Genomic DNA, 14,063 nt, shown 5'->3' with positions numbered 1-14,063 from the left:
AAACACCCTGTAGTTGTTACAGACAACGCTGCAAATATGGTTTGTGCAGTGGAGATAATGCAGCTCATGCATGTCTGCTGTGTCCCTGCTGTGTGATGTCTGCTTGCTCGAGTGAGGCTTCACTTTTTCACTTTTCACAAACAAGTTTGCACTTATGAGACAGTTTTGTTCACATCTCAAGTTTAAACTGTCTGATGTTACAAGAAAAAATAAAATACATGAGTATTTTGAAACACATTTGAACAACTTTCATTATTGTAAAAACAGATCGAATCGAAATTAATTATTTGGTGAAAATACCCAGCCCTAATAGAGAACACAGCTGCTTCATTTCCTAATAATCATTTGGTTCCACAGAGTAAATAGACTAAACTATTTACTCTGTTGGACTATTTTTCGTTAAATGTTCTAAAATCATCAGGAAGATCTGAGCTTTCCCATTTAGAGAACTCAGTATACAGTATATCTAAGGAAAAGGGACAAAATCAGGGCTGAAACAATTGGATTATTCGTGATTAATTTATCAATAATTTAGCAATCGAATAATCGTTACCTTGAATACAGAGACTGTAAAACAAGCCTTTAGCAAACAGAGCATCCCACTTAGAACAGTAATTATACCAAGATAAAAAAAATATATAAACATTTTGCATCCAAGATAAAAAAAAAAAAAAAAAAATACTTTTTGACTGTCAACATTTTAGCCTTATTTAATTTCAAAGAAAGTTTTCTTTAAGTAACCCTTGGTTATCTGATTATTAATCGAAAAAACAATTGAGATCAATCGATTTGCAAAATAATTGTTAGTTGCAACCCAACATAAAAACGGATAACTGTGTCTACAGAAATAAATCACCTCTTTCAAAAGAGTTTTTGATGTCATTAACCTCCAGTTGAGATCCAGATACTCGAAAGATTCCTTGATGCTGGAGTCCTGTTGAAGCAAATTTAAAAGAAACAAGGCAGGTTAGAACAGACCTTAGTTTTAAAAAGTCCAATTTAATGAACATAAAACACACACAAACTCCTCGATCAACCGAAATGGCTTTCTCAGCTGGGCGTAAAAAGGTACATCCTCCTATCTAAGCCCCTTCACTTTGCTAATTAAAGACAGTAATGACTCAGGGAGTCGGCAATCATGTTTTCCTGAAGTGTCTTCCAGCTGGGATTACATTTTAATGAGGGGAGAGGTCAAGAGTCGGGAGAAAGCAAAATTAGTTTGCCATTTGACTCCTTTCAAATTGTTCTCTGAACCTTCTCACAACACAGACACCTCTTGGTCTTTACCTTCAGAGTTTGACGGTCTTTACTAATCTTAATTAAAAGACAAACTTTTATATCAGCCTCTTCTTCAAAGCTGCTCCATGCTGTTAGATTCACAGCATACTTGGAAGCCACAGTGGAAAAAGTCTAACCTGCAGGAAACACGACTGAATCTATATTTTCCCATAACAACGACTTAAAGTGAAACAAGCTCACTTTTAAAAAGTTACAACATATAAAAAAATCCTAACTATTAACATCTGCTGGAGACTTTACTGTCACTTAACACTATAATTATAGGAACAGTTTGGCTCTGAGAGTTATTTATTAAGACACAATAATCAGAAAAATCTGATTATAGCTGCTTAGCTGGACTGAATGACTCACCATATAGATTTATGTAGCGAATGCAACTTTCCACCACTCTGGGGATGGCTTGTCCAGAGTCCTTAGGGGGAAGAATAAACAAATCCATAATATTTTACTTTAAAAAAAAATTAGATTCATTTTGTTTCAGTCACATCAATGCATGTTGGAAATGCACCAATAAATAACATTAATACAAATATAAATATATATATAACAATCTGATATCTGACATTCTCTGTATGTGAAAGTTAGTTAAATGAAAAAAGATTTAAACAAATAAGAAAAAGTTTTTTCAGAATAAAACAATAAGACTTTAAGGACTAATGAAAGGACCTTATATTTGGTAGAGGTGGTAAGAGTGCATGCAAGAACACGGGTTCAGGAAAGTTGGATAAAAAGCTGCAAGTTGTTTGTCTGAAAAACAGACTGAGTTGATGTGATTCATTTATTTCCACATGGCCAATCCCTAATGGGTACTGAAATAGAGGCACCACTGCATTTTTGGAGTTTGGTTCTGAATTTAGAGAAAACATTAAAGATATAGTGGAGGATGTTCTTCTTCCGGGTAGATCGTCAAAATAGGTGGTTCTCCTAATTGTCAATCATTCTGGTGATATGTTTACGTAAGGCCATCCTACGTGCTCGTCCCCATTTTTACTTCACCGATGGTGAGTCTGACATAGTGGAAGATTTGCAAATCTTCTTTTGGAAAGTAAGCTTTTATGAGCGATGCAAACAGCAACTGTTAAACAGAGCGTGCACGGGAAGAAATGGGCTTTTGCACGCCCTCGCACTTGTTTTATAGGCATTACCTCTCGGGAGCAGGCACAAGGTTGTGCATGTTCTTTTTAAAGTGGAGAGGGCGGGTCTTCTCAAAAATTTGCGAAAATCCTCCACTATACCTTTAGTGTAAACATATTTTCATATTTGCAATTTACTTGAAACTTTACGAGGTAAAAAGACACTGTCTCTCACTGTAGGCGTACACCACCCATTGACTGGTGAATACATTTAGATAGTTGTCTGCATCACAACCTCCTTCAATTAATTTAAAACTCTCAAAAACCTAATGGACAAGTTAATTCATAAAAAAATGCAGTTAATTTGAATTTTCAAGTTTTGCGAACATTTTAAAAAATAATTCGAAACCCTGATCCATCGCTCTCCATTAGATCGCCAAAAAGCCTTTTTTTCTTTTTATATATATAGATATCGGAACATCCTTTTATTTGAAAACATGGTGCGATGCGAGGCCTATTGTCTGTTTGGATTTTATAGTTAACTGCTTCTTTTGCTTTCTCTTTATTTTAAACGTCTTACAAATTTTGGATTTCAGGTTTATTTCATACTTTGAAGAAAAAAAAATATCCCAAGAAAGAGAATTCAATACAGTTTAATTGGAACTCCTTGTGACGTCTTCTTTGTGTTTATTAGAAAACAATCTTTAACGAAACAGCAATAACTTAGAAGCGCATGTATACACAGCAGCTAAAAATGATCTACTAGCAAAGCAAACTGTGCATGCCAGGTTATTATGATAAAATCTATGGCAACGATGCCTTTAGATGCAGCTTGTCACTTTTCAAGAGCATATCTAAAGACCCCCTCATTAGATATAGCAGACAGGAAAAACGAAACAAGCCAAAACCTTGTGCTCCAATGCTTGAGAGACTCTGAATCCTTTTATTATCATATAGTGAATTTGTTTACAACCCCCAGGGGTATGCAGTGGTTCCAAACAGAAGAAATATGCCAATATCAATTACACTGATTTCAGCAGAGTTGATCCACAGACCAGAATGCAGCTGGGTTGTGTAAGAGGATGTCTGTTTAACATGTGAAAGTAGAATTATTGGTGCAATTATGATGCAAATGTCTCTGAAGATACGTTTTAAATTGGACCATCTTCAACTCAGTCTGTTAAAGGGTTGATTTAGTGGAATAAAAAAATTAAATATTAGTAGTTGAAAAGAAATAAGGACAGGCAAAAGCACAAGCTCTCAGCTTCTGGTTCTACCTGATGTCGGGTGTGTGAGTTCCTTCGTCCGCGGCTAAAGTGGAGAATCACAATAGGCAAAGATGGACAGAGGAAACCAGAGGTAAAGAGAAAAAAGAAAGACCCAGATTAGAACCACACCAGCTGTCCAACCAAGCGCAAAGCATAGGAGCACCTTTATTCCACCCTGTGTGGCCATCAAACCCACACAGATGAACCATGTGATCTGAAAAGGACCACGCAGCCACCAGCGAGAGGCAGCCAGGGGACGGAGAAGAGAGGCGGCCCACCTTATCAGCCTAGTATATCACTCCCACCCCCCCACCCCCCGACTGTCATTTATCCTGCTGTTTTCACTGGCCTGAGCTAGGGAGGAAATCTCTAACAGAGAGGCTCAGACGTGCCAGCTCAGCAGGCAGCGCGGGGAGCTGACCGACACAAATATTTAGCTCTTCAGCTGCTGTTGCTCCCCTCCGGCGACCCTTCAAATCTATCAATGCCACCGTGCATCACAGACGCAGACCGCCACAGTCCACTGACTCATGTTGGCGGCTTACAGAATCCATCTTAGCGAAAATCTGTTGTCAATTAACAACATATCAAAGCTAAGATGCTTGAGGGAGAAGCAACCCAAATGGTCTGAAAGCCAGAGTGGAAAATAAAAACAGCGGAAGAAGAAAAGAAGAAGAGCCACCCAGCAGATGTTAAATTTGTACCTTGATAAATGACTCCAAATTTCCATTAAATAGCTTTACATTGAAACAAGAGCGGGGTCTAGCCCGCCGGGTGCCTGTGAGGGTTTTGTATTGCCCGTTGGGATGTCTACTGTAGAACACAAAGAATGCATTAGAATAAACAAACAACTCACTTTTCATTTCAAAGGGCCTTCCTGTGGTGTGTTGTTTTTATTTCAAACCCTTTCATGTCTTACACACCCTTAATTTGAAGTTTAAGCTAAATAATCTTTAAATCTCTTCTACGCCGCATAACAGAAAAAAAGACAAACATGTACTTTTTTCTAAAAGATACGAAAGGCCAAAGTTAACCGTCAGACATGCTGCTATCTAGTGCCTTGACATCCATCAAATGACAGCCTCTGCTGTGAACAGCCTCTGCAGGACAGCTGGGATGGTGTGAGAGGCTTCTTGTGACCTGAAGGATCCCAGGACCTTCATGTTTTCAGCTTTGCTGCTCATTCAAACAAAAACACCTGGAGGACTTTTTGATATCAAAACAGGACATACCTTTGCCACTTAAAACAATGGTTGGTATTACACTGCCTTGCAAATAACCACAAACATATAGTTTGTTGTTATTTACAGCAGTATAATAGATCAAATCAGAATATTACATTATAATAATCTGATTTAAATCTACTATACTGCTGGAAGGTTAACCTCTGCCCTTGTTTCAAATTCTTTGCAGCCTCTGTTTTTTTCCCCTCAATATTTATCTACAGCTCCCATCAGCTCACCCTTCAATCTTCTAAACTAGCAAAAAAAAAAAAAGAAAAAGTCCACAACATGATGCTGCCACCACCATGCTTTACTGTGTAGGCTACTATATGCTGCTATAAGCTGTAACCAGTGTTGCCTTTGTTATACATCATATTTAACATATAATCAAACAGTTTATTTTCCCATTTTCACAGAATATGCTAATTTGACTTCTTTGATTAAAGTTTATGTGTGGAAAGGTCAATTTAAAGGACATTTCATTGTACTGCAGATAACTACATCATCCCCAAATATTAGGGCTTCATTTCATATTTACTCTCAGTACAGATTATGATAATCACATTAAATCAGAAAGAAACACCCGCTATGACATCACCCAATGCTTTGTAAACTAGCTTAAAAAAAAAGCTTAAGAAGTTTTTTTAGAAGTCTATATATCTTCTGAGTGTGTATATATATATATATATATATATATATATATATATATATATATATATATATATATATATATATATATATATATATATGTGTGTGTGTCCCTTTATCACATGTGTCCCTTTAACATTTTCCATAGACTGACAATCTTATTCAAAAGATTTTACTGAAAACCTGTGCCATAAAAAAAATGCAGCCAATTCAAACCTGAGGCTTTTGGATGTAATTATAAGAGCTGGAAAAGCCACAATCTAATAGATAATAAGCCATTAAAATAATATTTGAAATATATACATCAAATACATAAATGTATTTATGATAATAGTTGGAAAAACATCATTTTACCATCATCAAAAAAGAGATTCTATGAGTAAGGTAACAATTTTCTGTTTAAGGTGAACATGATTTCAATATTTTGACAGCTAATTTCCCTACAATTGATTAATCAATTGTGAAATAGTTTCATCCTTTTTGCAATGAATGGTGAAAAAAGGCTTTGAAAAAATTAGGTTTAAAGATTTAGTCTGTACTCTACTATGAACATGAACAGCAGCTGATGTGTTTGCATGTGGCAGCGTGCATGTGTCTGTGTTTGTTGTTTTACCTTGTGGTCATATAGTCAGCCCGGTGGCCTGCAGCACGACAGGGATGAAAAAAAAAAGAAGATAAAGTTAGAGTTGGTGGACATGCCAGGACGTGTCTCGGGTGTCCTGGTGGTGAAATGTGCACATGGTTAGTGAAGCATTTGAAGCCTGCCATCTGTCTACAACCATAGGGCCCTTCAACAACAAAAACAAAACCCCCACCCAGGACAATTTGCACGTATGCATTCACGTGAATGCTCCAGCTCACAGCTAACGCAAATATGGTCAAATACAGCCATGACATACAGGCAATAAATGCAAATTCAAAACATTTGACATATAAATGAGATATTAAATTAAACCAACTTCAAATTTTATATTAAAATTCTAGAGAGGTTTTAAAATGTTGATTTAAAACCAATTGACTCGTACTGTCCTTCAGCTCATTGAAACAAGGAGAATGAAGTAGGATTTGTCAGGCTATTCTTGTCATTGTTAAGTCACGGCTACTCTGCTCATTAAATGGGTAATTTTACAGAGACCACCGGGAGGGAAGGTCACCATGGAGACTGACAGTTACTGACTGATATCCCACCAAAGAAGAACAATGAAAGTCAAGCACCAGCCACCTAAGACATGCTACTTTTTGCAATGGGAAGTAAGTAATCTGTCATTGTAGAAACTTGAACAATTTTATTCTGAACAACAAACTTCAATGAATTGTAAAACGATAATATGATATAGATCAACATAAAGTAGAGCATAGCTATAAAAGTGGTGGACAGGTTTTTTATATTCCCTATACATCCACCAACTCTGCATCAAGACACTCTCATTTTTTTGCCAAACTGCTCAAGCTCAGTCAGATTTTGAATTTCTAGTTGGGTTTGGATCAGGACTTTGACTGGGACATCGTAACATACATATGCTCTGATCTAGCTATGGCTATATTATACTGCTAGAGGTTAAATGTCTCTCCAACTCTTAAACCTTTTCCAGACCTTTAAAGTCTTTTCCCCTCATGATTTTATTGTATCTAGTTCTGTCGTTCCTACCATCTATGGCATTCTCACAACATGATGTTGCCACCTAACCTGGCAGTAGCCAGATTGATATGTGTAGAACTGAGTTGAGTTCTAAGTTATCAATCTGGGATGGCTGCCAATCAGTCTGTCCTTGAAAATGAGGGACCTTTACTACAATACTTCGAGCTGATTGGGTGACTTTCCAGCTGGTACCCACCTTCCATAATATGCTTTCAGCCAATTGTAGCAGCAAATTATGTGTTTTGTAAGCTGATAAATCAAACTTTTTCCAAATTCTGTCAGAAGAAAAGCAAAGACATCTTTCCTATCTACAAATGCACAAAGTGCTTCTCTTTCCCCCTTTAATAAACGAGAAAATGTCACTATTTTAGTGTCAATTGCAGTATGGACATGTGAGTCCTCCAGCGTAGCCATGTTTGTAATGCCCCTGCAAGGCTCTTCTGACTGTTCTCAATCCTACATGTCCCGCCAGAAAAAAACACTGCTGGCATGTCATTGGTCCAACCATCTGGTCTCGTGAAAATGTTAGTTGCCACCACAATGTTGCACAGAAGAAATGATGTGTTCATGGATATCTCTAATGTTGGTTTTACACCAAACAGCCTTTGTCCAGGTACCAAAATGGTAACCTTTTGGTTTCATCTGAACAAAGCACATTCCTCCACATGCAGCATCCAATACATGACTTTAGGCAAACTGCAACCGTGACTTCTCATGACTTTCTCAAAACAATAGGTTTCTTCTTTCCCCTTTTCCACTGAGGCCAGGTGTCTGGAGAACACAGCTACAAGCTGCCCTTCCAGCTGTCCCATTTGAGCTGGCTGGTACTGATAAGGTCATCATTTTAGTCTTTCTAGAATAGCAGTTGTGGGACAGTCTCCCTATGTTTAGATAGTGATCTTAAAATTGTTTTATGAGTTGTTAAAAGGCTGGGATTTTATCCCATGTTACCTAAAGACGTTTTAAGCTTCAAATTTAATAGCCTGGGTGCCAGTCCGAACTTAGTCCCGCCCACAAGGTTTGAGTTCGGGGAAGTTCGGTCTGGCTCTGCTCCATAGTAGCGCGAGTATTAAAGCCCACTGTCAGGCGATCCAATCAAATTGTCAGGGCGGGCTTTATACGATGATGGACAGATGATCAAGAGTAACGTTATCAACCACGTGACCAAAGCGCGCTTGGGTGACAACAATAATGGCTGCCGCTGGAGAGTTTGGGTGAGTAGATATCGACAGCAAATTAATTTTAAAAGAGGAACAGAGAAACGCGATCAAGTCTCATCTTCTTATTCTAGGCGTGAAACTGCACGCTTTGATTTTTGTGGACAACAACTATGCCTCGCTTAAGATACGTCACGCACTCCGTTGCTCTTATTGGTTGTAGGTCTATCCAATTGAGTGCAGAGGCATTTTTTTTCCTGGTTCGTTCAAAACACGCCCCATAATCACAGCTCTATGGAGCAGTATCAGACTCATATTCTGACTAGAATTGAGTCGGACTACGTCAGGCTACAAATTTAAGCCTGATTTGTTTGATCTTCATAATGTTGCCTTCTCAACAAACAACTGCCCACAGAAAGACGCCATAGAATAAATAGGTGACTATTGAAGTTAAAGGATTTTATTTGGGGTTAGTAAAGGGGCTTAATGCAAAAAAACTTCAGTTTCAACTTCTCTTTCATTTTACAGTTGGGTTGATCTACAAAAAACCCGAATAAAACAAGTAAAAATTTTGTGGTAGTAACCTGAAAAGAGCTATAGGAGCATTTATCCCAGGTAATATATTTGTCATGCTGATAGTCTGATGAATAAAGGGGAAAATAATAGAGGAAGAGGAAAAAGAAAGAGTGAGAATAAGCATAATGGGTAAGTGAAGGAAGTGTGACTGTACCATCACCGAGTGTCCTCTTGAGCAAGTCATGTTTGGCCTGCAGTTTCGAGATGAGATTGCTGCCCTCCAGAAACTCTCGGAATTTCTGTGGAGAATTGAGAGTAATTACACAGAGGCTCCGATTGCCAGCTCTCAAGACAGCAATCAGTGATAAGTCAGCCAAGGGCAAGGGACACACTGAGAGCCCTTTTAAAGCTTTTATCAGAGCATGTCCATCTTCCAACCGATCCAAGATAGGGGTTACATTCACAACATCAAGATGTTTGTGAAGAGTTAGCTCACAGATAATCCCACTTTTTTACTAAAATAATTTTGAAGCTGAATAAGATTTTTTATAAACTGATGTACAATGTCATAAAAGCTACAATAGGATAAGGTTGTGTTTTCGTTTCTTATCAGAATGAGCTCAAGAAGACAAACATTTGACAATTTTTCAAGAGTTTTATCTACTCACAATAAAGTAGAACTGTTCTGTTTCCTGCTGGTTGGCCCTCCGCTTGGCAATGCTGGGCTTGCTGAGGTATGTCTCGGAAACAGTGGACTTGACCGACTCTGTGGAGCGGCTGTGGTGGAAGCACTCCGACACGTCATAGTCTTCAATGGTCACCATATCCTGGATGGTGGTTAAAGTGGCCTCTGATGTCTTTTTGACCTGTTAAACAGTAGATGAAGCTATGATCAAAGTAAAAAATAGAAGCCTGCTTAAAAGCCTGACTTCACCATCAACTCCTCATTGCCTCATTTTGCTCTCACTCTCTAAAAAAAAAAAACACTCTCCAACTGATGGCACTAAAATATTCAGGCGCTTTCTGACAAGATGTAGAATCTTCTAAAAACCGCAGGATGTTGAACATGACTCCCAGCCAAAGCAATCAGCTTGCATGCACTCAGAGGGGCTGGAGGTGAGCGGTTCTGGCTGTAGATGGTACATTCACTTGCAAACCTTCAAAGATTCATTTCCATAGCTGCCTCCAGCCTGTCAACACTGCTTCTCCTAAAGCATATAAATATAGAGGGTCGGCCAAGCGTACAGTTCTCCGTTCACTACAAAAGATGTTTGAGCTTTCCAAGGGCTGCAAGGCATGACTGTCCATGATGTGGTGACATAACATTATAAAGCATGGGACAAATAAAGAAAGAGCCACAATGCACCTGTAAAATAACATCAAAGCAGTGGATCTCACAAATAAAGAAGAACTTTTCTAATTGCTTAAAGGTGTTTTTGGCTAAATAAAAAATACCTCAAAAGTACTATTATTTAAACTTTTTATACATTTACTTTTTATAATATCATGCAATTTGAAAATAATATTATGAAAAATCATTAAGGTAAAACTAGTATTAATACAGCGTGATTACACTCAATTGGAAGGATTTGGATTAGTGCTGAAACAACTAATTGCATTAATAGCATAGAATAGAACGGAATAGAATAAAATTCATATGTTATATATGTGTGTTTTCTGTGTGTGTGATTAATTGATTTTTGAAATAATCGTCAACTAATTTAGTAATCAATTAATCGTTAACTTCAGTATAGAGACTGTAAAACACGCAATTAGCTGACGGACAAACCCACTTTGAGCAGTAATTATATCAAAATTGTAAAAAAAAAAATATATAAAAAAATATAATATTCTCTATCCAGAACTCCTCAACACGAAAAGTTTTAGTTTTACCTGGTTTAGTTTCATAAAATATCTTCTTTAAGGAACCTTTTGCTATCCGATTATTCATCGATTAATTTGAAAAAAAAATTGACTAATTAATCGATTTGCAAAATAACCGCAAGTTGCAGCGCAAATCTGGATACAGCTACTTATTGGCAAACAGTTCTCAGGAACACTATTCTTCATAATGTGTAATATTATATGGTCAATGTGTAATATTATATCGTCAATCACATAACAGGGACATTTACGGATGGCATTTAAGCAGTTAAAAACTTCAAGGATATGCCCCATACATAAATAAACCATGAAAGAAGAGTGACAAGTATGAGAATGAGTCAATGATCCGGAAAAGCTGCAGAGAGAAAAAAAGGCCAGGAAGACTCAGAAACAATAACAACTACCTCTCTGGAAAAATCCAGGAAACTGCTTCTTTGACCACTTGATAGAAAGACATCCTGGTGGAAATTGTTGTGACAACCCAAGGTCTGTTTGGTGCACACATTACAGAGACACTTAAAAAAAAAAACATTGATTTTAATTATTCTTACAAGGCCGATCCCCTCCAAATGAGAGATATGATTACAATTTTTCAGGCATTAATTAGGTCTGACCTTAATGAAAGACCTTAAAGAATTAAAGCTTAAAAAGCAAGGTGGTCTTTTATGTTCCTCTGATGGATTACGGTGCTGAAACACATGCTTAAGCACACAATGTGGATGTAGTATCAGTGTTATCCAACATGCCATTGGGTAAAAAACAAAGTACATGTTGGAACATGAGTAATGATGGCATGAAAGGAACAAAGAAAGAAATGGATGAGATGGAGGACTCTACAACCTTTAAAAAAAAAATGTTTACGTTTCTGACAGGTCCTTAGAAAAGGTAATTAAATGTGACGTACAGGCTAGTTATGTTTGGGATCCGTCTCCCACTTACGAGCCCCATTCCGGGTGGCCCCTTTGAGACGAGAGGTCCAGCTGTCATTATGAGGACAGGAGCCATGCGTGTAGGAGAATGTCTCCCAGGGAAAAAAGCTGTTGGGTTATCCATTATTCAGTGGATGAATAGTTACCAATGTTCACTGCTAGGCTCAATTACAACAAAACTCATGGAGAACTCGCCAGAAATGCCCATCAGGTCCTGCAGCTGTGAGCCAAACTATTTATATAAACACTTAAACATCAGTATTAATAGTGTGGTTCACTAAAAATGATTTTGTGAGCCAAAAATAACTTGTTCTGCAAAGAAAATCTCAAATACATCCAGTTGTAACATTTTAAATAAGCGTGAATCTGCAGGTCAGAAGGAACTCATCATTTAACAGTTATTTAACAGCTATCTATCAACACATCTCTGAAGCCAGACTGCAGTCCGATAGCTTTCAACAGATCCTACAGTAAGTGTGTAATCTGCTGATCATCAAGCAGTGAGACAGACACCAGCTTTGATGTGTCTCTCTGTAATATATCCAGAGAAAACAGTCCCTGCAGAAGAGATGGTATGAGATTGCTAGAACTTGGTGCGAAACGTTGTAAAGATAACAGCTTATTCTGCCGGTGTTTTTGCAGTGAGGACACCGGGCGACAGGAACGTTACTAGCCAGTGTGAACGTTGGGCCACAGAAAGCTAAATGAGATGCAATTTTGAAGATTATTTAATTAATCAAAACTATAAAATAAAGCAAACAGATGGATTAAGAAGCTGAAAACAGCTTTGTCCTTCCAAAAAAAAAGACTGGTTTGGATTTTTAATAGAGGACTCCTCTCAGCTGGGTGTGAAATCCAGGGTCAGACTTCTGATTCTGCTACATCCACCAGAGTCAATTATTCAGCACATTTTCTTTCAACGGCTCAGACGTGCTTTGAGGATGCAGCTGCACTTCAATGAAGCTCTGCCCTGTGGCTTTTCCTGTCCCAATAACGAAAGACCCTCTCTTACGCCTGACAGTGGAGAGCGCAGGTCGCCGTCGTGCTTTGAAAGTTCATTTTTCAAGGATGAATTTCGCTCACCATGCCCAGGAAGAGAGGCCATCTGGTGATCCTAACATGAAGCTGCAGCATGCTCAGATTTTGACCCACCAGGACGTCCGTTTCAGTAAGACAAGCAGTCAAGGACACCAAGTAAAGCTGGGCTTGTTAACTTCAACACACATATATACCTATTTTCTCTTTTAAATACGGACAAATAGTTTAACGATAACAGCATCATATTCTGTTTTGACACAGAATCACAGTTTTATTAACTATCCTGTGTTGTGTTTTCCAAATAAGATTTTTTTATGGTTCGGTCTTTTGTTTCTATGAATGGATCAGCGTGTAACCTGGCATTAGAGGACAATTTTTATTTTGCAAACTAAAAAATTTGCATCGATTTGAAGGGAAAACCTCTTCATATAGAAGATATTCAATATTCAATTCAGTTTATTTATATAGCGCCAATTCACAGCAGATGTCCTCTCAAGGCACTTTACAGAAACAATTCAACCAGATCATACAGACAGATTTGTTCAAACTTTTGTATCTAAGGAAAACCAGTTGATTGCATTGACATTGACTCGAAGGCAATTCCTCACACCAAGCATGCTTGTAGCGACAGTGGAGAGTAAAACTCCCTTTTAAGCATACAGCATTTGCATTTGTGAAGTCCCAATAATACATACCGGTAATATGAACAAAATCCCCATATTGTTTTCCCTCCTTCCTATTTAACTTTACCATAGAAAACATAAGGCCCTTAACAAAACCATCAAAACTCAAGGACTAATTAACTTTTTTTTTAAACTTTTTTTCAACAACTTTTACTACTTTGCAAAGCCTGCTGCAGACAGTGCGCGGGTGTGGGGTAATTTAATAACTTTATATTCAGATTTCATTATACTCTTTGTAAGAGCATAAAGGTAAAGGAGTCCATATAAACGTGAAGAGGAACAACTGATACCTGAAGAATATGGGAAAGGCTGAGAAATGGTATAAAATAGTTTAAGTGTGCAATGTGTGCAAGCCCACACTGTGAAGAAGAAGCAGCAGCAGTCATGGCTCTAAACTCTTTCAGTTGAACATGTGTTGAAAAGGTGTAAAGTGCTGCGACAAAACAAAAATAGCAGCAGAGGTTTGCTTAAATAAAAGCATTGTGATAAATTTGTACAGAAGCAAAAAAAAAAAAAAGATAAAATATTTTATAGCTGCCTGTGAGATATAAATGACATGAATATATATGAGTTTGTTTATTCTATGTATATGCAACTAAAACTTAGAAAATCTTCAGAGCTACTATTTTCTTCTTAAGCAGATAAACTTAGCTTAGTTTAATTCTCTAGAGCTCTCAGCCTCTTTTAGCCAAGAAACCCCAGCAGA

At 37.7% G+C, this 14,063-nt stretch overlaps 1 protein-coding gene across 3 annotated transcripts in view; it reads right to left on the bottom strand.

The window, feature by feature from the left end:
• The window catches only part of srgap1a (SLIT-ROBO Rho GTPase activating protein 1a), a 118,103-nt gene that overhangs the window by 28,085 nt on the left and 75,955 nt on the right, over positions 1-14,063 (bottom strand). For 2 of the 3 annotated variants that reach the window (XM_038305513.1, XM_038305511.1), the window contains exons 9-14: positions 9,492-9,689; positions 9,038-9,122; positions 6,125-6,152; positions 4,345-4,453; positions 1,651-1,711; positions 857-934 (exon numbers count right to left, since the gene is read on the bottom strand). In XM_038305513.1, the coding sequence (XP_038161441.1) occupies positions 857-934; positions 1,651-1,711; positions 4,345-4,453; positions 6,125-6,152; positions 9,038-9,122; positions 9,492-9,689 (559 nt within the window). Of the gene's footprint in view, positions 1-856; positions 935-1,650; positions 1,712-3,649; positions 3,684-4,344; positions 4,454-6,124; positions 6,153-9,037; positions 9,123-9,491; positions 9,690-14,063 lie in introns of all 3 variants that reach the window. The other variant, XM_038305512.1, reaches the window with a different exon arrangement.

Source organism: Cyprinodon tularosa, unplaced genomic scaffold, assembly GCF_016077235.1.
Source record: "Cyprinodon tularosa strain WSP-4 unplaced genomic scaffold, ASM1607723v1 ctg56, whole genome shotgun sequence".
Taxonomy (NCBI): Eukaryota; Metazoa; Chordata; class Actinopteri; order Cyprinodontiformes; family Cyprinodontidae; genus Cyprinodon; species Cyprinodon tularosa.
The sequence above is the reverse complement of the archived record's forward strand: the minus strand, read 5'-3'. Positions and strand labels throughout refer to the sequence as shown.